The sequence below is a fragment of the Petromyzon marinus genome, unplaced genomic scaffold, assembly GCF_048934315.1.
Source record: "Petromyzon marinus isolate PM22_M1 ecotype Great Lakes invasive population unplaced genomic scaffold, UKy_Petmar_22M1.pri1.0 PM_Scaffold_34, whole genome shotgun sequence".
NCBI lineage: Eukaryota > Metazoa > Chordata > Hyperoartia > Petromyzontiformes > Petromyzontidae > Petromyzon > Petromyzon marinus.
Genome location: NW_027423324.1, coordinates 816,758 through 841,678, shown reverse-complemented (window position 1 = coordinate 841,678; position 24,921 = coordinate 816,758). Strand labels below are relative to the sequence as shown.

General features: G+C 47.7%; 1 protein-coding gene across 2 annotated transcripts in view; it reads right to left on the bottom strand.

Moving 5' to 3' along the window:
* Positions 1-16,018: 16,018 nt before the first annotated feature.
* LOC142923220 (uncharacterized) overlaps positions 16,019-24,921 on the bottom strand; it is a 39,504-nt gene continuing 30,601 nt past the window's right edge. For both annotated transcript variants that reach the window (XM_076064150.1, XM_076064149.1), the window contains 3 exons: positions 24,467-24,742; positions 23,481-23,659; positions 16,019-22,803 (listed from right to left, as the gene is read on the bottom strand). In XM_076064150.1, the coding sequence (XP_075920265.1) occupies positions 22,645-22,803; positions 23,481-23,659; positions 24,467-24,742 (614 nt within the window). In that variant the 3' untranslated portion in view covers positions 16,019-22,644. The remainder of the gene's footprint in view (positions 22,804-23,480; positions 23,660-24,466; positions 24,743-24,921) is intronic.

The following is a 24,921-nucleotide window of genomic DNA, read 5'->3' as shown; positions in this document are numbered from 1 at the left end:
ATAATACTACCCTCGGCAACGAGGCAGGGCATAATGATCATAACGGTGTGCATTAGCATACTCGCAAACTTAATACGATGATACATTCTTGATTAGCATTATTTATGCACATAATTACATAAATTAGTATAAATTCAGATAATTACGCATTTCCTCAACTTCATTTTTATTTTTGGATTATTTTCAAATTTTAAAGATCCGCATATACAACAACAGGCTACTGTGGAGTCGCCTCCCTGTCAACAAGAGGTGAGAAATGGTAATGGTTACTTATGCCCCCACCAAAAATGAGCATCAGTAGAGAGATGCAGACAAGGCCGATGAGTCAGATGTCTTCTAAAACCTCCTGTCCCAGGTGCTAGCTAAAGTTCCCCCTCAGGATGGAGTCTTCCTGTTGGGTGACTTTAATGCCCGAGTGGGTCATGATGCAGACACCTAGATTGGAGTGATCGGAAGGCATGGGCCAGATCAGCTCAATATTAACACTAAGAGGCTGCTAGACATCTGCGCAGCTGATGGGCTTGTAATTACCAACACCCTGTTCTGGAATCGGCGCATCCACACAACATTATGGATGCATGCCGGGTCCAAGCAAGAACATCTGCTGGACTATATAGGGGCTACCGTGGAGCTGATCTGCCCACTGACCATTGGTTTCTCATCTGTAAGATGTGCCTGCCAGTCACACAGTGGCCTGGTATCAGCTAGCTGAGGATAGTTGCAAGTGGCAATTTCAACATCGCTTGCAGCTGGGGTTGGCAGCATCTCCCATCCTAATGCGGAGGGGAAATGGGTGAGGTTCATGACTGTGGCTCATGCAGCTGCAATAGCTGCATTGGGTATGCAGTCAACACCTCCCCAGAGACCCCAGCTTAAGAAGGAAGTGTTCCAGCTGGTTGAGAGAAAACGACAGGCTGACTCCCGTTGTCTACAACATCCAATATCAGAGAATGAGGAGGCTTACCGCAGCCTTAGCTCGGAGATTTGAAGAGACATGCAGTGCTGTAAGGATGAGTGGTGGCTGCGGGTTGCTGACAAGATGGCATCTGCCTCAGTAGTCCGAATCACGAATAACTAAATCCATCAATAAATTAATTTGCAGCACCTCACCTATTACTATCCTTAAGGGAAAGAACGGCGATCCAATCTCTGACCCCTTTGAACAGGTCTGTAGGTTTGGAGAGCATTCCTGTGTGGTCTTGGGAGAGAGTAAGTCCCTCAGCCCAGACAACATCATGGAACGAGGTGGAGATGACCCTGATAGAGTTGCGGTGCCTAAAATATTGGCCAAATTAGCCACCTCTTCTGAGTGGTTAGCTGAAGTGTCATCTGTGGAGGAAGTACGAGGAGTGATCCGGAGTCTGAGAACAGGAAAAGCGCCGGGCAGAGACGATCTCCCAAGTGAAACGCTGAGGGAGGGTGGCATCTGTGTGCAACTGCCCTACATGACATCATCACAAATGTCTGGACCACAGGAAGGGTTCCGCAGGATTGGAAGGATGCTCTAGTTGCCCCCCTCTGGGAAGGATTATTAATCAACATCTTCCCAGGCACGCTGAGGAGATGCTTCCAGAGCCCCAATGTGGTTTCAGAAAAGGGTGGTCCTGCACAGATGCCATATTTTCTGTCCGTCTGCTGCAGCAGAGGTGTAGGGAATTCCCACAAGACCTACATCTCTGCTTTATTGCCCTGGTCAAGGCCTATAACACCATTAAGAGGCCTGGACTCTGGGCTGTTCGTGCTTTCGGAGTCCCTGACTCTCTGCTCACAATCATTAAGAGCCTTCATGATGGTGTGCAGGCCCAGGTAAAGCTGCATAGCCGGGAGTCAGAGCTGTTCCCAGTACACCTTGGGGTGCGACAGGGATGTCCTCTGGCTCCCACATTATTTAACATCTATTTTGACCACGTAGTTCGTAAAGCCTTCAATAGCTGTACCGGGGGAATTTCCATTTGGTACAGATATAATGGGAGGCTGATCGATGCCCGGTTTGAGAAGCTTTATATGGCTGTACCAAAGAAATTTCAATCTGGTACAGATACTATGGGAGGCTGATTGATGCTCAGGTGTGGTCGAGGGATGGCTCCCTATTGGTCAACCATGTTATATATGCCGATGATTTGGTAATTGCTGATCATTCAGAGGAGGAATTGGAGGCCCTGATGCTTGACCTGGAGTGTGCTACTAAGTGTGCTTCTAAAAGGTGGAGCCTTACTATCAGCCCCTGAAAACACTAGGCACCTATACTCTTTGGTTCTGGGTATTTTGTGCCATCAAACATTCCACTTACTCAGCTCCCCATTGTTGATGGGGCAGTTGTGGAGAGAGTGCAGAGTTTTCTCTACTTGGGCAGTGTGCTTATGACCAGCTCCGGTTTGACAGCTGAGGTCTCACTCCGAATTAGCTGGGCGGCACTATCTTTTCATCAGCTGCATAATGCTGTGGGGAAGCTACTTGTTCTGTCGCTCCACACAAAGCTTCGGGTCTTCTCGGCCACAGTCATGCCCTCTCTTCTCTACGCTTGTGAAAGTGGACCCCTTTATTGGAATATATGTGCTGGTTAGAAACATTCAGCTTTCCTGCCAACGATCCATCCTGGGTTTAACCAGGCTGGATTGTGTGAGGGGCTCACAAATCCTCGAAAGATCTGGACACATTCTCATCAGTGAGCTCCTCTGGCAGGTAAGGTTGTGTTGACTTACGTAGTCCAAATGCCCAGCCATCGCATGGCCAAGCAACTTCTGTTTGACCAGATAGAGGAGGCTCAACGAGCATTTCACGGCCTGGAGAAGAGATGCACTAATGCGGTTCGGGATGATGTTGCACTGATTGGACTTGCCAAAGACTGGTGCCAGCAGTGTTAAGATCGGCCTCGATAGATGAGGCTAGTGAAGGATGCTATTGGGCAGTTGGAGGCAGTTGCCCTCAAACAACAACGGAGGACAGAGGAGCGATGCTCACAACAACAAGCAGAGCGCCGGGTGGCTTAAATGCAGCAAGTTGGCACAGTATACATCTTCCAATTATCTCAGTCATTCAACCCATGGCACCTGCGAGCCTTCAACACTTCACGTGGCCTTACAGTGCACCTGGCCTGGAACAGGCGCCATGGTGACATCACCATCAGTTTGTGGCGAATGGCGGGTATTGGTAATAGTATAGCAAATTGTGGGGAGCGGTATTGTAGCGGTTAACGACCTAAATTACGAACCCGGCGACCAAGGTTCGATTCCCGCTCAAGGCCACCATCAGTGATGATTATTTGAACTGGTCCTCGGCCTCCCGTAGGTTGACGCAGTCTCAATTGATTACCTGGTGTGGTGTATAAATACTTCCACCAGGGAGACAAAGGCGGCTGATGTGGTGCTCACCCACTCCTTCATGTGCCGTGCTTGTCCTCATGCTGGTCCTCATACGTGCTACTCACCAACACCACTTATCCCAACAGTCTGTTGAAGGCTACACGGGGTCTATTTGTCTTTGTAATGGACTAACTACCTGTGATACAACCGCTGCATTCAAGCTCTCCGAAGAGTTTTTGTTTTGTTTTTCACTCATTTTTTTAAGCACGATGTTAAATTTTGGTTTTAATTCCAAGATTATACTCTCACGATCAGTGCTGTATTGTGATTCCAGCTTAACCAGTTTATTGTGAGTGAGATCTTCTTGTGTAGATATAAAGTACAAAAATAAGTTAAACTATAACCCTCCATCGCCACCCGGCAGTAGAGGTGATCAAATCAAGGAAGTTGTTGGCCAACTTTAAACTAAAACTATTTTCCCAGCTAAGGGACACTGAGCTATGTAGCTCTTTTTTAGAAGCTACCTGACCACAAATGATAGCTCAACCAAGTGGCTTATCATCACGTGGAAGTTTATAGCAGCCAAATACTCTGAACGTGTAATTTTGATTCTAAATGTGGAGGGAAAAACCGGATAAAAATTCACCCGACCACAACAGGGACAGGGAGAGACACACTCGCAAACTCGACATATACAACAGGCTTCAGGGACGGGATTGAACCCACGACCTCCTGCATACCAGGCGAGGGAGATAACATCTACCTTGCCACCGCGGCGCCCCAACTAGGATGTTGGAAAAGAGTGTAAGGTTTTTTTTTTATTCCCCACGTTTCGTTGGAGATTGCACACGGCATAATGAGACATTCACAGCAGCTCTTTTTCGTGTGAAACAGCTTCCAGATCCACGTCAGTCAGTATGTGCTATGACGTCACAATGACAGCCATGTGGTACATTCTGATCTATTTTTATCGATGCGTCACAAGTCAGGGCCTTGAATAATCTTGATGTAACTTTTATTATTATTATCCTCCGTTTTATCTCAGATGCCAGGCTACCTCATTCCACGAAGCACCGTGATGAGCTCACTAAAGTAAAATTTCCTTCAACAGAACGGAGAAAAAGGAACTCTATCTCTACACAATATTGAATATGATCAATATTTTGTTGTCATCTGGAGGGAAAATTTACCTTCCATTTGTCTTTCCCATCATCAATGGCGTTCAAGGTTACTGCTTTTAAAGTGCAACCATTTTCTTTACGGTATTCAGTTGGTGCCTCGCGGTGCTTGTGAAATTAACCAACAATAATAGCCAACTTAGGCACTGCAACAACAGTGGCCCGGATAGATTTTGAGGACCATTAATGAGATTTAACAAAAAGCTATTTTATTTTTGATGTTCAACCGTATATGCTGTTTATTGTCTCTGAACTGTCATTCTTAAACATGTTTTCTAAGTTTTGATGTTAGGTTAGTAACACGGAGTTAGTCTGTTCTGCTCTCCAGTTTCCTTGGTGAAAAGTGTTGCCCAATCCTGGCCATCTGGCTCAAAAACTTACTGAAATAACCAAAAATAATCAGAGTTGATTGCTGGCTGATTGGTTGTGATTGGCAGGTTAGGTTAGTGGTTTGTGATTATATTGAAGTGTATTGTTTGTTATAAAGCTGACGTTTTAATGCCAGTATGACTTTAGTTTAGTGTTAATTGGTTATTAATAGGGTTAATTTAATAATTGTTTTGGGGATTATCATTGAGGGATGAGTGATACAGTTTGATTGAAGAGGTTGTGTTTCTTTGCTATAATACACGATCAATTGATTTATCTAAAATGGCTGGAGTTATTTGTTCCCATTGTGAATTTAATGCTGAATACTCTCGCGGTTTTGTGCCAAGTTTATCGAGGTACAGAGGTCGGCCAATTGCACCCCCTGTGGCGGCTCGACCATTGACGGTTGACCGCGAGATTTGTGGGGGCTACCGTCCCCCGCCATCATCGAATTGTCGGGGCCGTTGTCTCCCGACTCCCCCGCTACATTCGTCCCACTACCCCCCGGCTGTTCTGTGAGGTCCGGGCTACCGGCCTCCACTTCCTCGCCCCCCTGTACCCCCGACTTGGTTGCTGACCGCGTCGGCATGTTTCAATCGGTGAGGCCGCCTGCTCTACGCTTACGACGCGCTACGCTGTTCAGTGGCGGCGTGCCGCGGTGAGCGCGCTCGCAAAGTAAAACCCCGTCCCGCACGTATCTTGAATTTGAGTTTTTAATTATACAGTTGTCATGCACTGAAGCGTTTCATGCTTCATTGGACTAAGACTTATTTTTACTCCCCCCCTCCCCCCTTGACAATTTTCCAATGTAGAACCAATTCACCCTTGATTTTAAGCTTTCGTAACTGCAGGAATCCATGCTCTTTGGTTCTTTTGGTAAAGTCACTTAGTTAGAAATAAAAGAAAATAAAACAAATCACGATTTTTCGATCACAACACAAGCGGTCGTCATCAGACAAAGGAGTCAGCCTCTAAAGGCAAACTGTTTATAAGGGTTTGGGGATGGGCGTAGCCCAAGTGCATCAACAACAACAGCAGATGCACGGGCGGTGCACGAGTGCCAATGCAGCAACAATGCCAATGCAGCAACAATGCCAATGCAGCAACAATGCTAATGCGGCAGCAATGCCAAGCGCTGGGGATGTGGGGGGGGGGGGGGAATTAACTCGGAAAAACAGACTAGTACCCAGCAGATATGATGGAACAACCATAAACAGTTAAGGTTTTACCTGGTTACTAACACCCTTCCAATGATTGCTCAATTTGTGTCCATCTCGGTTGAAGTTTTGTCTATGTTTATATATCTGGATGGCTTCATGAACAAACCTTTTATAGTAGCCCGTAAGTTTGCAGAGTACCTTGGTCTCAGAAGCAACAATATCATGTGAGCCCACAGCATTATAACAATGGTCAGCCACGGCAGAGGTATTGGTTCTGCCGTGTTTCAGATTTGTTTTGTGTTCGCGAACACGGTCCGAGACATGTCGTTTTGTTTCCTCAATGTAACTGCCACCGCAGGTACAACTCAGTTTGTAACCAACGAATGTGTGGTACCACCGCGGCGGAGCAGCTCCGTCGGAGGCCGTATTCACCACTGTGACACTGCCACCGGGGAGTGACAACGCCGACGCGGAGTGCCCCTCGCCCCCCCCCCCCCACATGTATACACACACACACCCCACGTAGGGCCGGGAGGGAAGGTCACCTGGCCGACGGGTTTTTATCCAGAAGCCCCTAATGGGATCAAGCTTCATGGTTTCCCGCGGCCGGGAAATTGGGCGATCTACCCCAGAGACTGACACGCACCGCGGCACCGTGACCTGACATTAAAGTTGCGTGGTCACGGCGGAGGCCGTTGCGCCACCGCGAGCGAAACCGCACACACACGGCACGGGGCGTGTGAACCGCGATATGCCTGTGGTTATAGATGGAATTAGGAACTGAATGCCTGTTGTTATAGATGGAATTAGGAACTGAATGCCCTTGATTATAGGTGAGCTCCCGGGTCCAAATAACAACAGGATAGGAGCATTCAGGCCTCTGCATAGACAGGGCGGCGCGGGGCGGAAGCATCTGAATGACTTTTGTTCTAGAAAAGGTCACGGATCAGCATGTGAAAAAGGACGAACATAACTCAGCCTCTGAATGGACAGGGCGGTACGAAGCGTGGGAACCACGGTACGCCTTTGTCATAAGTAATATTACAGATCTGAATATGAAGGAGCACGGGTGGGCAGGCGCCAGAGCAACGGAATGCCTTTAGGGTGTATAAAATACGGAGGCTTAGTGTAGCAAGAGAGAGTTCTTCTTCAACATCATCGCGGCCCACGGAGCTTTGGAGCCGGCCGTTTGGATCGTCCGTGTGAAGTGTTTTAGCGCAGCCAGGCACGATCTGCTACGGAGACGACTCACAGGATCGCCTTTCTACAGCGTTCAGCGCAGCAGAGTGGAAGTAATTGTAAGTAGAGGAGAGGTAAGTTTGGGCTATTTAATCGAGGGAAAAGAGCGGAGTGATAGGCAGGATAAATTGAGCCTAGGATTCCCGAAGAATAGGCTAGGAGGGCCTGCTGACTCACACAATCACGCGTAGTTTAACGGGTTATTCGCGGTAAATAAAATAACTAGTAGGGGGATAAACTGTGTCGTGTGGTCTTTGGGAGTGTGAAGAGGAGGGTAGAGCGTGCTTGGTGTTCGCGTGCATGTGCGGTTGTTTACCACGAGGCGGAGTGTTCAGCGATAGGCAGGATAAGCTGAATCTGGGATCCTCAAGAGATAGGCTAGGAGGGCCGGCTGACTCGCACAGACACACGTAGTTAGCGGGATACTCGCGGGGAATAAAACCGCTAATAGAGGATAAAACTGTGTCGTGGTCGCTGTGAGTACGAGGGAGGCGGAGTGTTTTGTGCTCGCGCGCATACGCGGCTGTTTGCGGCGAATACGGGAGTGTAGCGTTTGGTGATCACGCCCATGCACGGTTGTTTACATCGAGGAGGAGCGCTTAGCGTGCGCGTGCCTACGCGGCTGTTTACGAGCGTGCTTGGTGTTCACGTGCGTTCGCAGTTGGTTAACACGAGGTGGGCTGTTCAGTGTGCGCGTGCCTAAGCGACTGGTTTCGGTGGTGTTTAGCGCTCGCTGGCCTGTGTGACGGGGTGGCGGTCGCGCACCCGCGCGATTGTGTAATAGCGAGGTAGCGAATTAAGCGCTTGGCGTGCGCGAATACGCAGCTGTGTAAACGGCCCGTTAAATCGGAGCAAAGTAATCGCGGCGTGTTTGTATTTGCTTAAAGCGTGTGGAGCGTGGGTGGGAGGCAATCCCACGGCAGCGCGCCGCACCTGTTTATTCCCGTGCAGGACGGGATTTTACTTTGCAAGCGCGCTCACCGCGGCACGCCGCCATTGAACAGTGTAGCGCATCGCAAGCACAAAGCGTACGAGCCGCTAATTAAGCTATGCAAACGCGGTCGACATCCCAGGCAGAGGTACAGGGGGGCGAAACATTAGGCGTCGGTAGTCTGGACCTGATAGAGCAGCCGGGGGGTAGCGGTATGAATGGAACGGGGGAGTCGGTGGGCAACGGCCCCGACAATTCAGTGATGGCGGGGGACGGTAGCCCCCAAAAATGTGACATCCATGTACATCTTGAAATTGATCATCTGAAGTAGTACTTAAACATAACAGAAAATGTAAAATATTCTGATCACAGATGCTTTCCAACTTTAGCTCAAAGGACCACTTAACCACTATGGTAAAATCAGGAATTGAACCCTCAACCACTGCGCATCATACCACTTCAACAATTAGTCCGATAAGATGATCACGTTTATGTGGCGAAGTCTCCACAAAAACTACAACATTGAAGTGTCAGATCTTGATACAAAACACCACAAGAAAACTAATGACAAGAATAAACATCTTAAAACAAGGTAGGACACCCACTTTGGTAGTTGTGCGATGAAGACAAAACTTAGTACTTTCCATCATACACAGCACACAATATACAGCCCAAATTAACCAACTAACGCACTAAGCAGAGGTAACTCTTAGTTTCCCCTAAAGACAGCCCCCGCAGAAGTCAAAAGAAAAATGACGATGTCAACACGGTGTACAGCATTCAAAAAATCACTCTTGCTTGGATATAATTGTTACATATTACTTGATCTAACATACACATTCTAGAAATTCAACTGTTAACATATCCACTCAATATGGCTTAATAGGAATAACCACACGCAACATTATTTGTTCCAGTTCCCCCATACTTTATGTTTGACTTTTCAGCCACTACATTACATCCAGCCATCTCTTGGGATCCAAATGCATGGGATCAAAAGTGGAATTTCTTCAGCAGTCATTACAGCACTTTGAATTTACTATTTTGATTTAACATCCCTATCATTCTGTACCGTATGATACATGTGAAGATGCAATGACGGTGCTAATGCCTTCGAACGCACAGAACGATTGAACGGCTTATCACCCATGTGTGTTCTCTGGTGTCTGTGAAGATGGAATAAAATTACTAATGGGAGAATTCAATAACAATCAGCAAGCAAATCAGCTACAAAACCAAACTGAACATCTTAAGAATTTGTGCATTCAGTACACCTTCGTATGCCTGCGAGATTTGGACATTAAAACAGATTGGCAGAGATAGGATATTGACACCCGAAATATATTGCTAAAGAATGATAATGCATCTAAGCTGGAACCAAAGAGTGACAAACGCATATACTTATACCATACATATACCAGCACAGTGTGATTCTAATACAACCACAATGTGATTCTAATAATTCTAATACAGTCCTAATCCCTAAGCCCCTAGTCCACATATCCGTCCCCAGGTTCGCATATACTTACGTGATCCGAGGATATAAATACTTACATGATCCAAGGTTAGGGTGGGAGGATGACGTCACTAGGGAAAAGAGAGAGATGGAGGGGCAAGAGAGGGAGAGAGAACACCCAGAGAGAGAAGGAGATGTCACCGGAAGAGGTGGGGTCAACGGGGCACTTCTTGGTGGGAATCGGAGCAGGGTGGACACGTATGCTGTGAGCTCGTGAGAAATAAAATATAGTGTGGCCCCTCTGACTTCGATTGGTGGACTCACTAAAACTGTTGGCAGCGGTGGGATCATATGATGCCTCGACGCGGTAACAGGAAGGACCCCAACAGAGACCCCAGCGAAGAAGGGGAGGAACTTGTCTCTACTCCAAGCGCCCCGGACGGCCGTGATCCAAAGACAGCACAATCTGTAGGTGTGGTCGGAATGGCCCCCCGAACCGTGAGATGATGGTGGTGAGCGAGGAACGACATATCCGAGAGCCCTCGACCCCATGACGGAAGGGAGCCCTGGGTGGTCTGGGTTGATCAGCTCACAGAGGCAGTCATGCTACTCCTGTAACAGTTGAGGGAGGACAAGGTGGCTGCTAGCCCGGCGGCGCCGACGCCACCCATGGGGTCCGACCGGGAAAGCCTACTGTGGGGACGCCGTGGGCAACAGCCACGGTGGGGTTGGTCACCGCCCAAGACAGACCGCTGGAGACGACAATACCGGGGATGGGTGAGAGCATGGCACCACGACCAATGGGCTCCATTCTCACGGGGCCAGCAGGTCCATCGGAGGCTCCACGATTTAAATTGGCAGCGTCGGAACCACTGAGAGATGTTGAAGAGTTACCTCAGGAGGATTTAAAGTCAATTTTAGTGGGGCTGACACCGCTAGCTGCCATTGGAGGAGTGGCGACAAAACACCCCCTTGGCCCAGCGGTAATGACCGCTACAAGCTTTAGGGGTGGAGCATTGGAGCCATGTGGGAAGGTGCTGGTACAATGGTCAGAGGTGCAAGGCATCCGTAGCCCAGGCGCGGAATTTATTCAGCCCGGAGGATCAGAACAGTGACGAGGGGAGGGCGCCAATCGACCACGCAAGTTGTGCAATGGTCAGAAGTTTGTGGCTAAACGAGGGGACTGGGGAGCATTTGTTCGCCGATTTGAGGCCAGCTTAATAACCATTGGTAAAGTCTACATCATAGACTGACAGTATACTCACTACGATAAAGAACCAGGCTACAGTCTATATTAGTGCTTTTTTGTTTTAGAATGGATGGAGCACGAGGCACCGAAGGCTCTTCCCATGGCCCTTAGTGACGATGCTTTAATTATAATATACTCCTCCATACAGGCGGAGAAAAAACAACACCCTGCAAGCAGCCTACCGAGAGATGGAGTGATTTTTGACCCACTATCCAGTGCTAAAAGATGATTCCAGAACCGTTGGCGGGAGGAAGGAGAATCAGCTTTAGGCCTACAGAAGCTCACTCATGGCCCGAGCACCATCTGCTTTCCCAGGGCTGGACGTGGGGGCACTGCCTGCCCCGAATGTACGTGGCACATCTGTCGCAGGCAACACTGCCCACAGGTCCCCTTGGGGACCTCGCCCAAACTGCACCGTCCATGGCAAGCCCTGTAAAGGCCACAATGTGTGTGGGTCCAATTGGGATGCCGGCACTGATATCTACATCCCACCCGTCTAAAGCTGGACCGGTCGAGGCCTACCATGGACGTAGTACTCCACCCGCAAGACCACCCATTACATGCACCAAAAACCGGGTCACCGCGAACATCTACACCTTCAACAACAACCGCCATTCGCCACTAAGTGGCGGTGACGTCACCATGACGCTATGTGCCAGGCGATGTGCACATTGAGGCCACGTGAAGTGTTGAACGCCCGCTGGCACGAGGACATGGGGCAGACCCAGGCGCCACGGGTCGACTGAATGAGACGACTGGATCATGCACAACTTGTGCCCCCTTCTGTGCCAACTTCCTGTGCTTTAGCCACCCGGCGCTCCGCTCGTTGTTGTGAGCATCGCTCCTTCGCCCTACATTGTTGTTGCAGGGCGACTGCCTCCAACTGCCCAGTAGCGTCCTTCACGAGCCTCCTCCACAGAGGCAGATCTTGACACCGCTGGTACCAGTCATCGGCAAGTCCACTCAGCTCCACATCCTCCTGTACCACATCACTTAATCTCTTCTCTATCCCATGCCGCACCCGTTTAGCCCCCTCGATCTGGCCAAACAAAAGCTGTTTAGGCATGCGGTGGCTGGGCATGTGGGCTACATTACCTAGCCAACGCAGCCTTGCCTGCCGGAGTAGCTCACCGATGAGACTTCGTCCAGATCTTTCAAGGATTTGTGAGCTCCTCACACAATACAGCCTGATTAAATCCAGGACGGATCGTAGGCAGCCCAGCCTAAATGTTTCTAACCGGCGAAGATGTTCCGTTAGGGGGGGTCCACGTTTCCCAAGCGTAGAGAAGGAAGGGAATGACTGTGACCGAGAAGACCTGAAGCTTCGTGTGGAGCGACAGACCAGGTAGCTTTCACACAGCATTATGCAACCGATTAAAATATAATGCCACTCGACTGATTCGGAGTGAGATCTCTGCTGTCAAACGAGAGCCAGTCATAAGCACACTGCCCAGGTATGGGAAACTCTCCACTCTCTCCACAACTGCCCATCACCAATTGGGAGTTGTGGGGGTGGAGTGTCCGATGGTACAAAATACCCAGGAAGGTGCTTAGTTTTGGTGGTGCTGACCGTAAGGCCCCACCTCTTTGTGGCAAGCTCCAGGTTCAGCAGCATCGCCTCCAATTCCTCTGAGTGAGCAGCAATTACCAGATCACCGGCATACCTGGCGTGGTTGAGCAATAGCGAGCCATCCCTTGACCACACCTGGGCATCAATCAGCCTCCCATTGTATCTGTACCAGATGGAAATTCCTCAGGTACATCTATTGAAGGCTTCATGAACTGCGTGGTCGAAATAGATGTTAAATAACGTGGGAGCCAGAGGACATCGCTGTCGCACCCAAAGGTGAAAAGAGAATGGCTCCAACTCGCGGTTAGGTAGTTTTACACGGGCCCGCTCACCATCATGAAGGTCCTTAATGATCGTGAACAGAGGGTCAGGAACTCCAAAAGCACGAAGGACAACCCAGATCCCAGACCTATTGATGGTATCATAGGCCTTGACCAGGTCAATAAAGCAGAGATATAGGTCTTCTTGAAATTCCCTACACCTCTGCTGTAGCTTACGGACAGAAAATATGGCATCTGAAACTGCATCTGGGCTCTGCAACCCTCTCCTCAGTGTGCCTGGAAAGGCGATGTTCAATAATCATTGCCAGGACCTTTGATGGCACACTGAGGAGTGAGATGCCCCTGTAGTTGGTACAGTCTGTGCGGTCCCCCTTCTTAAAGATGGGGACCACCGGGGCATCCTTGCCATCGTGCGGAATCCGTCCAGTGGTCCAGACTTGTGTTACGATGCCATATAGGACCGCCTGTGCACAAATGCCACCCTCTCTTAGCATTTCACTTGGGAGATCATCTCTGCCCAGTGCCTTTCCTGGTCTCAGACTCTGGATCGCCTTCAGTACTTCCTCAACAGATGGCACCTCAGCCAGCCACTCACATGCGGTGACTTCCAATATTTGAGGCACCGCAGCCTCAGCAAGGTCATCCCCACTTTGTCCCACGATGTTTTACAGGATGAGGGATTTCCCCTCCCCCAGGACCTCACAGAAATGCTCAGCAAATCTGAAAATCTGTTCCTTGGGGTCGGAGATTGGTAATAGGTGTGGTGCTGCAGGTTACTTTTTTGATGGAGTTAAAGAGTGATTTGTGATCGTGGGCCATTGAGGCAGACTCCATCTTCTCAGCAACCTGCGACCATCCTTGCAGTGCCTCGCAGCTCTCCAAACCTCCAAGCGAAGGCTGTGGTAAGCCTCCTCATTCCCTGACGTGGGATGCTGTAGACGATGAGAGTGGGCCTGTCGCTTTTTTGCAGCCAGACTGAACACCTCCTCTGTCAGCCAGGGTCTCTGTGGAGGTCTGGACCGTGTACCACAAGCATCCATTGCAGCTGCATGAGCCACAGTCCTAAACCTCGCCCATTTCCCCTCGACATCAGGAGTCGGGGACGATGCCAACCCCAGCCGCAAGCGATGATGAAATCTCGCTTGCAACTTTCATCAGCTAGCTGAGACCATGCCACTATGGGTTTGAATGGGGTCCTGGGTGTACACCTACCACCGGAGTAGAAGAATGGCAGACATCTTACAGATGACAAGTCGATGGTCAGTGGGCAGATTAGCTCCACGGTAGGTCCTGGTGTCAAGGACATGGGCCTGCATCCGCTATTCCGTCACTATGTAGTCCAGCAGATGTGCTTGCTTGGACTTGGCATGCATCCATGATGTGGTGTGGATGGGCTGATGCCAGAACAGCGTGTTGGTAATTACAAGTTCATGGACTGCACAAAAATCTAGCAGCCTCCTGCCGTTGTTATTGAGCTGATCTGGCCCATTACTTCCAATCACTCCAGACCAGGTGCCAGCATCATGACCGACTTTTGGGTATTGAAGTCACCCAACAAGATGACTTTATCCCGAGGGGCCACTTTAGCTAGCACCTGTGACAGGAGGTTATAGAAGGCATCTGACTCACCCGTAGTGGTTTTTTGTTGATTCTGGATGAGCCCCGAGAGTAAGGATTCAGTCTTCTGGCTTTGCCAAATGGCATTTGGCCAGGAGACGTCATAGACGCCTGTCCCCCCGTGGCCTCCGGCACAAGCTTAATTTAAGTTTTAAATCGTGGTTTAGTAATAATTAATTGAAGGTGGAGGGGTACCAGCCCTTCGCACCCGTCCAGAGCCCCTATTTGGCCGCTGTGGTGGTTACAAACGCCATGAGGGGAATGGCCAATCTAAATTGGCTCTCCCCCAACGGGACTGCCCACCACAGCGTTGCTGTCTGGCACCAACGAGGAGGTAGGAGGTTGTTTTTCCCGGACTACCTACACCTTCACCTCTTCACTCCCCTTCATGATCACTGCCGAGGTCGGGGAAGTCACTTGCCATGACGCCCCAACCTCAAGAAGGATTCCATCCTTTCCCAGGACTGCCCATGACGAGGGAGGTGCAGCAGCATCCGCTGTTGCCACAGCTACATGGCCCGGTTGCCCGGGCATGGGCCTGGGCGATGCTTCCATGGTGATAGACAGCCAATGAATGCAAGACAACGGGACCGCGTATAAATATGACACTGTCGTTTTTTCACACCGGAGGTTGTTCGTCGGTTGTTCACATTTTAAGGTCCGATTGACCCTTTGTATGTACTGTCTTGTCTTACAAGTTATTCATTTACTATTATCTTAAATACTGTTCTGTATACACACATTTTTAATCCCTACACAAACACAAAGTAACAGTTCTCTCGTTGAGTTTGACATTGCTTGTTTATTGACCAAAAATAGTGTATTTTTCTTTCATTCCGTTGGATTCGTACAGGATGTGGTTTAGTCGAGGATGACGTTTTTTTCAGGGGGGAAGCGGGGGGCGCAGGGGGGGCGTGATGTAGTCCTATTTCTTACGTGATCCGAAGGTATAAATAATTACATGATCCGAGGTTACAGTGGGAGGATGTCGTCACAATGGAAAGGAGAGAGACGGCGGGAAGAGAAAAAGAGAGAACGTCCAGAGAGAGGGGGAGGGGACATCACTTGAAGAGGTGTGGCGGATAGGGAAACGGAGTAGGGTGGAAGCGTGCAACGTGCACCTCACAATAAATAAAGTATAGTGTGGCCCCTCTGCCTTAGAACGGTGGATTCTCTACACATACATACATATAACATGCCTACATACGAACATAGTGAGAGTCTAATACAGGAAGTCATAGAAGGCATCAGACTCATCGACTTTTCCTGCATCCCTCCACTGATGTTTACCTTCGGTGGAGGCATGAGCAACCACCATTCCTCGCCTCCGGTTGATGGGGATGTGAGCCCACAGTAGCCTGGGGCTTACAGGTCCACACACCTTACCGCCACGTTCCCACACCCCCTTCATTCTTGGTGAGCCACTCCCTGTTGTTTGGCATTTCCCTTCCACGAGTAAAGTACCATAAAAACAACCCCCGACCTCCTCAGCGGTTCTGCATGGTAACCACAGCCGCCCACGCGGTCTCGAGATGAGTGCGAGGGGCCGGTTACCCCTTCACCCTCAATGCAATTACCGTGAAAACACATGAAAAATATTTCACACATACACACTTGCGTACATAGGCACACGAGTGTACATGTAGTGAATAACTCGGAGACGATAAGACTTGGAAGCACTTCTTTATTAACGAGCACCATCGGGGTTAACAAACTTAATATTTAGTCCGTCTATTGTCGGCGATGTTACTCAGGCAGGGCAGTTGGTAGGCTGCCTGACGAGCGGCGCCCCGAGAAGGTAGAGACAGAGACGACGACGAGAAGAATGGTGAAGACGAAGAGAAGAATGTCGACGATGGACTTCAGCAGCACGACAGGGATCTCACTCCAACAACAGCCCCGAGGTGCCCCACAGGGGCCCCTCTTATACTGTCAGCGTGGCCTGGCTCCGCCCCGGCCACGCCCCCTTTCTGTAGCCTAATAACGGGTTCCTGGTGGGCCCCTTCTGTGACCTTTCCCCTAGATCCTTGTCTTGTGTATATCCTGGCCTGCTGACGTGAGGACTGCCGTACGCCTCAGATCTCCTTTTCTGCCAGCAGCCAGTGCTATGCCGCTACATACATACACAGCAGTGTACAATCAGACACATGAGTGGACATACACACGGGAGGCCGTCTGCTACAGCCTGGAAACTGATGATCATCTTTGCTGTCTTACGGTATTATAAACCACGCTTTCAAGATATACCATTCAGATGATTATGTAACGTTCATGACAGCAATTATAATAATTTTGGTTGATTGAATATAACAAATCACCGTTGTTGTCGAGATGCACCCTTATCAACACGAGTGTCCTTAAATAAATTGATGAAACAACGTCGACACAACAGTTGAATGCAAAGTGCGTGAAAGGCAAAGTTAAGAATAAAGGATATATGGATCCTAGGGGAGAGTATGAGAGATATTTCACAAATAAGAATGAGTATCCGAACCAGTGTGCTGTGGTAAAGGCAAACAAATGGATGTACGCACTTGAAAAAGGCGTGATGCACATTAATACAACGAATCCATTCACAACACTCATTGAACACACGATGCTCCTTGATCTTCAATAACGTGTACCAAGAATTATCAAGCTGAACTTGAGGCCAAGCTGAGCATGAGGCCAATATTCTCAATATTATAAGTAACGAGCTAAGTTATCCAGCTTCGCATGGGTCTCAGTAATCAAATGTAAGAGTAATGTCTTGGCATGTTGCCTTAGAATGATTTAATGCTGCAAATGAAGTCGGTAAACGTGTATTTTGTTACGGTTGTTTTTATTGTGTGATAGTCACATAACTTGTTTGTTTGATATGAGGACAGCTTTAAAATGTGTTAACATTGGAGAGCTTCAGGATATACAATATTGGATGTATTGTCATCTAGTGCCAATATGAATTTTTTTCGCATTGCCAACTCTGGAGCGACCAACATAGAGTTGGAATGAGAGAAACATGGGCTTATCAGGCTTAAGCTAACAACTTTGAGTGATTGACCCTGTGCTTTGTTGATGCTTAATGTAAAACTGAGCTGGACAGGGAATTGAAGGAGTTTAAATTGAAAGAGCAGGTCAGAGGTAATGGCTGGAATGCGTGGAATTAGTCCTGCTGCATGGTCAGTCATGATGGTCGATTCAATTACACGGGGCATCATTTTCTTCACAGATAATCGCGTACCATTGCAAAGTGTTGGTGGGTCTAGATTCCTAAGAAGCATGATGGGTGTGCCAATATTGAGGTTGGGTTTGTGTGGAGGCACACCAGGTGGTTGCAGAGAGTTGAGAAATTCTGTAGGGTAATTGGCTGCCTCATTAGTGTCCAGTACAGTGTCAATTGACCTGTATGTATGAGAAATACCTGGTAATTCAGAAAGGAGGTCGTTGTTAGTGATATTCACAGCGCCATTTTTTGGTGCGAGGATGCCTCTTTTGCATAGCCAATTGTGGTCATGTAAGTGGCGAAACATCACCAAAGACAACTTATCAAGTTACTGAAGTGTTGCAACTGTTGTGCCAATGTTGGTCAGAGAGAAACTTCTATCTGCATTGTCATTGCCCGTTTTGAGCAGACTTACAGCAAACTGTGGCTTTGCCAGTGGTCCTGGTAATGTTGCAGGTAGGTGCCTCTGCGTTATCCAAATTAAAGTTCAATTTGAAGACAGATTGAGCTGTTCTTCAATCCTGTCAATAGTGACAGCAATGTATAATAATGCAACTGTATTGGAGATAATGTTGCTCTGCCGGATTTTGGCCAAAAGAAGATTTATAAATAAAGTTTTGCCAGAAATAAAATGGCACCACTGGCCGTGAAAACAGCAATAATAATCTTGTTGAAGCCTTCTCTGTGGCTTGGAAGCAGACTTTGCTCATGCAGTACGATGTATTCAGTAAGCTGCTGCTTGTTTTAGTTGGGTTCTCGCAAAAGGCTATGTGGCACATTATTATCTTTGTTTTGTTCTGGTTCAGGAAGGGCAAAAGTTTAGAGGCTAGCTCCACCTAAATCCTGAACTTATCTTCAATGATAATAAGAGCCTGATTGAAGATGGCATCATTGTAGTGATGTAGCAGGTTTGGATTTTGCACGTGCCTGGTGTAGAATGTCCTCTGCCAGATTCTCCTTGTGGTCGTGCCATAGTTGCAGAGGATTAGACACGGCACATGTGTGCAGCATGATGGCAAATAGGTTCCACACCATTGCTGGTGACAGAGTTGCAGCTGCCTCGTCCAAAGTGCTGTTCCATTGCTCATCATCCTCTAGCAGTCCTCGGAGTTGGCAAGCATATTGGTAAGTATCACAGATGGTGCCATCACCTATTCGCAGCTCTTCAAATGACTTAGGCCGTTTGGCCTCATGTAGAAGCAGTCTGAGGTACAAGCATTTAAAATTGTTGGGATGTAAGTGTAAACACGGCCAAGTGCTTCACTGTTTTTTGTGGGTAATTTAACACATTTTGTCCAATATTGCGGTGCACCTACTTTTCTCGCAACATTCCATGTATAGCACTTGGGTACCTCATGATGAAGCAGTGTCTGAGCAAAGCATCATCCCTACAGTGAAGGAAGAAAGCAGTGAGAGTTGTGTGTTGTGGGACTTGGGCTCGCGTATGTGCATGTGTCCATGAAGAAGACTCTTTTCCTATTCTCAAGGTGCACGCTGAGACAAAACACAGTGGGATGTCGCTCGTGAATGGGGAAGTTGAGGATTCTCAATATGGCTTCATTGGTGCTGATGTGTCTACCAATTCAAAGTTGTTGAACCTCATGATGCACTGTGCCATCTGTTGTGAGGCCCAAGATAGCTATGTCAGATCCTTTGTTGACATACTTGCACACAAGCTTACCCCGAGCTCTCAATACTGATGGTGCATTGTCTTTGAGGTGTGCGCCTTTTGGAGTCATCTGGTCCAACACCATGTGAGACTGGGTACTAAGAAAAGTTGTCTCGAGTGTGTACCAATCAATTGCAAGGACAGTGCATACATTATCAGTGTTGTCTTTTTGTTTGCATTTTGACCGTAAATGTTGCGGTTAATGCAAGCATGATCCCTTGTAAAAAGGTATCAGTTTTGTTGCCAGATAAAAGGGTAAAAACATTATATCTTGCTCCTGGCAAAGGTCTCATAATAGTTTTATTGTTCAATACCTAGCTTTATTAAAATATTTGCATTAGCGTAAATTGCCTTAATCATTTCAATGTACATCGAGTTTCTCAGACTAAAAAGGTAAATGTGTAAAATATTCGTCTGAGTTTGCTTTCCCTACTGATTGAAGCACGGGTTAGGAACACTGGCTTGTCACATGTGGCATAACGTAATGGCCATTTAAACATCAATCAAAGGACGTCACAGGGGATCATCGTGAAGGTGACTGGGCCCAGCAGCAGCGCGTTCACCACTTGTTGAGGTTGGCGGTTTGCATCCGGCAGGCCGTCCTGTTTATCACTGCGGGTGTATGCAATATTACGCCTCGTCTGATTCAGAGTGGACGTCAAAGATCCCTGACGTCATTAGAAACGAGCCAGCCATTGTGTCATGTAATTCGAGGACAATGTAATACAATCGACCTTTTTGCATCGCGACTTTTCCCATGACGTTTTCGATATATTGCGGGGTCGGCATAAGAACATTTTATGGGAAATTTTGGGGAGTTTTGCGAAGGCCACAGACGACACGCGAAGGCTAGCAGACGACACACAAAACGTTTAGTAACTCATAAATGCATAAACATATGTACAGTACTGTATAATATTAATGCATTTGATCTTTTAATACCATAAATATACCCACATTTTTTAAAAGTAATATTTTGAAAAAGTTTAAGTTTGCGAAAAGAACGCAAAAGCCAGTAGACGACACGCAAAGGCTGGATATGTAGAGATAACTTAAACCCCCCGGCAGGAGGTGCTCGCTCCACTCACCAAGGGGACCAAAACATTTTACGTTTTTTTTCTAGATCGCGGGGGGCCTGCGCCCCCTAACCCCCGCGATGTGGAAGGGTCGACTGTAGAAGTGAGGGAATTTCAATGGCCCTACCACAATAATAGGTAATTTGCAGCTCTGCAATGTATTGTCAAAAAACCCTCACGAGGGAAATATTCAGAGTTCCAACTTGGGTGCATTGTTCACAAACTCTTCCATATTGATCCCGCTGCACGCGACTTGCTGATCGACTGTGGTGCACCTGGTTTATACTGCTGATAATTGAAGCTACCATTTTACCTAGGAATGGAATAGAACCCATGCCCCTTGGATTGCAAGTCTAGTGTACGAACCATTGCACAACAACAGTAACATTTTGACAGCAACTTCATTTACCCAATGTAGCTGCGATGAACTGCCAGCAGGCAGTGACGTGGCCCAGCAGTCGCGGTTCATGGCCTTGTTAGAGAATTGCAGATTGAGCCGGGCGACCTGCCAGCATTATAGCTGCAGTGTTTATAAACCGTAAATACGACTCTGTGCCGTCCGCTTCCCTGGACATTAAATATCCCCTGGTATCAATCAGGAGCAGATCATTGTGTGCCAGCTGTTTTGTTCACATTCCAAGTCTAAAAATTACCCAAAAAATACCAAAAAAATTACACAGTAACATCACCCCCTGCTGTGAAAATATTGCAACCTGTATCTGTGAAACAGTGCCTTTGTGATAGCCGTGATGTGTGCATGACAAGTGTACTAAATTACTTCTGCTCAACTTATCCCCAGTCAAATCTTGACTTAAAGCTTTCGTGACTGCAGGAATCCATATTCTTTGTGTCGCTTGTGTTGCAATGACAAAACGCTGTAGTTTTAAGTTATTTTTTCTTTGAACCTATCTACGTGACTTCACCCAAAGACCCAAAGAATATTGTCCCCAGCCCTGCTAGGGTCAGAAGTGGGCAGCATTGAGCCTCTCAAGATGGCTGCTTCTGACTGTCCACCAACAAGGTCAGCAGTTTGCCAATGCAAAATAATCGATTACCTCTGCAAAGTTATGACGATTTATGTACGTGGATTACATCTGCATCACAACCCAAGCCTGTGATTTTGGCAGCCTTGAATGTACCTTGATTAGTCACCTGGCCATGGTAGCAGACTACAGTACTGCAAGAAATTGACACGTCGGCCAAGCAAAAGCAAGACAGTTTCCAGTGTGTTTCACCTACACAACGTTGAAGACAACTACGAGCTCAAACTGCATCTGAATGCCCGGTTGCTAATGTATGATGCAGAGCCTTTCTTCCTTGGAGTTATGTTGGAGAGGAGTCTGGCATTCCTTCAACAGCTTAAGGTATCCAGAAAGTTGTGCTCACGGCACAGTCTTCTAGCACGGCTGGACGCGTCAATCTTCGGCACTGTCGCCCACACACTACGTAGATCAGGTCTCATGATGGATTTGCAGTGAGTCCACCTGAGTCGCAGACCTTGTTCCATAGAGGCACCACATTTATCTGTAACACGTATACACAAAGGGGTAACTGCCCCTTTACCAGATACAGCCTAGGGTGGTGACCACCCAGGCAACTACACTATACATAGGAGTTACAGCTACGAAGGGTCGGACCCTCACTCGGGCCCCCGACCACGTGTTGAAGCCTTGTAGGATGTAGAGCTTCCAGCTTGTAGAATGCAGCGACCCCAGTCCCTCCGAGGGACCCACCTTATATCCTCCCGGGTCAGGGCCGGCTCCGCCCTCGGCCCCATCTACCTTTGCGAGCATTCTAGCTCGCTCTTAATCCCCCTCGAGAGCTCTCCCCGAACACGTGATCACCCTTAAGCCCCCCCACCTGGGACCCTCTCTGTGGACACTCCGGATCACGTGTCTACGGGGTCAATCAGAGTGCCGTGGGCCAGGGCAACCCTGTCCCGACATTCTCCCGCTCCCCCTTGTGATTTTTGCGTGGTGTCTGCGCTATCCCAGCGCTCACCAAGCCCCGCTAGGGCTGGTACTACACCCACCTATGGGGTGTACGCCATAACGGTGCATCGCACGCCATGCTCTGCTAGAACCGGCCTCACACAGCCACCCACACGGTCCATGATGTAGGAACATCGCATAGGACGGCCCTTCTGGGCCAGCACCATACAGTGACATCCCCGATGTCACTACATATTGGTAACGGTTTGTACAAGAACTTGAGTAAATAGAAGATGGTGGGGTATTCCACAGACAGGTAGTGTGAGGGAAAAAAGATTTAAACAACATTGGGTTCAAAATTCCATGGGTAACGATGTGCTCTAACTACTGCACCACATTTTTCCTGCACCCCAGTTAGAATTGCTCAAAAATGTCCTTCAATTGTGGGTAGGTTTCACGGAGATTCCACAGCACCATCCAGAATTGTTTGACATGTCTTTTCACGCAAACCAGCTCCAGCACGTATTCAGTCGCCTTCTCGCTGCCTTGCCACTGCTCCCTTTCTTTCGCTTCCTACACCGACACAGGCACAAAGCGTGTTGCTTAGAACAGGGCGATGTTCCAGGCATTAGTAAATTTTCAGATCCACTGCCAGGCTATTCTGTGTGTGTTTCAGTTAAATGGCAGTGCTAATGGCAAAGGTTTGACTTCGTTTGATGCTTGTGCATCGATGACAACACAATCCGTTGATGATGTTAAAATTATCCAACTGGGGGCACAAATCAATGTGAGCAAGAGTTTATTATAAAGTTTCGCTGCTATTAGGGACTCGTCTTGAAGGATGTTGGCCAAATTGATTAAAAAGTCACCATAGAGTTGGAGGCAGCTAGTCCCAAAAGGCTTCACTTTGCATCTGGCCTCGCTGACAAGGCACCTCCCCGTTTGCGATCCAATGACGTCATCATGCGTGAGGTTGTCTCATAATGTTACCCATCATGTGCCGTGTGAGGTTTTTTTTATTCTGCAGATAGGAATGTGATGTTATTTTTTATAATGAAATACTTCCGAGGACAAACGTTAGACATGTTCATAGAATACTTGGATCACCTACATGGAACATGTTAATGAGGGCCGTCGTATCTTCATGTTAATGGCAGACTGCACACCATTCTACTCTCTCACCTTGTAATTTAACATTTTCAATTTGATCCTGATCCCCCTTTAATTACTACACCAGACCATGGACATACCTGCACATTGAAGTCAGTGAATATATTTTGGCTCTGTAGTTGAGACAGCAGGGGTATCACGTTGGAGTGCAGTGCCTGGATCAGCTCCCGTTTATAAGATCGAATTTTTTCTTGCAGCGAAGAGTTGGTATACTTGTTCAGAAACAAGCTCGTCTTCTTGCAAAGCCTTTTGAAAAACACTGCAGTAAAAAAAGACAAAGTTAATGCTGTTTCAGCCTTAGAGATGGACAAGGTGAGGTTGGAGTGCTTTTGGAGAACGGAACTCAATCCTGAAAAGTAGCACCCATTTTCCTGAAGAATAACAATTTAATTAATTGTACATTACCTGACATGACATGGATCTGACACATGGACATAGACAGAAAGTGGAACACATGTATGCATATTCTTGGTTCTTTCGGTAAAGTCATGGAGATAGAAACTAAAAATAATAAATTTAAAATAAAAAAAATAAACTGAAAATAACAAAAGCTGTGTATGGTCTGAAAGACGTTCAACATACATGTATGCGTATGGTCCGTAAGAAGTGAAACATACATGCATACAATTTTGGAAGTAGATGCAATGTTTTAGACTGCTGAGAAAATTAATTAGGCTTTGGTGAGACAGGTCACTAGGAGGATTGGGAGCCTGGTGGTGGAGACTAGCGATGGAGTGGCAGACAGAGGAGGGAATGCACCAAAGGGTGTGCACAGCGTTGAGTTGGAGGAGTAGAATTGGCTAAGGTTCTGGAGCTATATGGAATGTATCACATGACTATGTGGATTAACAGTGGCTTGGGGATGCATTCATTCAGCAGTGGATATAATATAGCTGAGGATGCCTCATAGAAATCGATTACAGGGCTATTAAGCAGGGTTAAAACTGTCGACTCGTTGACAACTGACTCCTTCGTGAGTGTGCTGGCCACTTGGTCACCCAGTGTTCAATTGGCCGTTATTTACATAAAAAAGCAGGAAGGCGTTTAAAATGTAGTGATTTCTCACCAAGAGAGCCCAGCCACTGCGTGACTTCAGGATACTTGTCCTGCACGGCTTGCAGAGCAAACAGCAGCTGGAGGCAGTCGTCATTGCCTCTGGATATGAAGTAGTTGAGCAGTGCCTCTGCAGACTTCTCAACATTATTCATGCCCTTGGCTTGAGTGAAGATCTTATTGGGAATTTGTCCTCGACTCGTCAGCTGCAGCAGGAGATGTCGGGGGTCTTTAGCGATCCACAACTTCAGATCCAACTTCTTCTCTTTAATGGACCGCACGGACTCACCTGTGACAACAGAACTTTGGATGCATTTTACATTTATCTTTTCATATGCATTGTCTTTTCGTTTAACTATCCTGTTATTCCAAAATGTGCCAAAAGATTAAAGGAGCAGGCAACATTTTTTATTACAGTATTCAACCATTTGGAAAATAAACATTGGAAAATTGTACAGTTGTACAGTA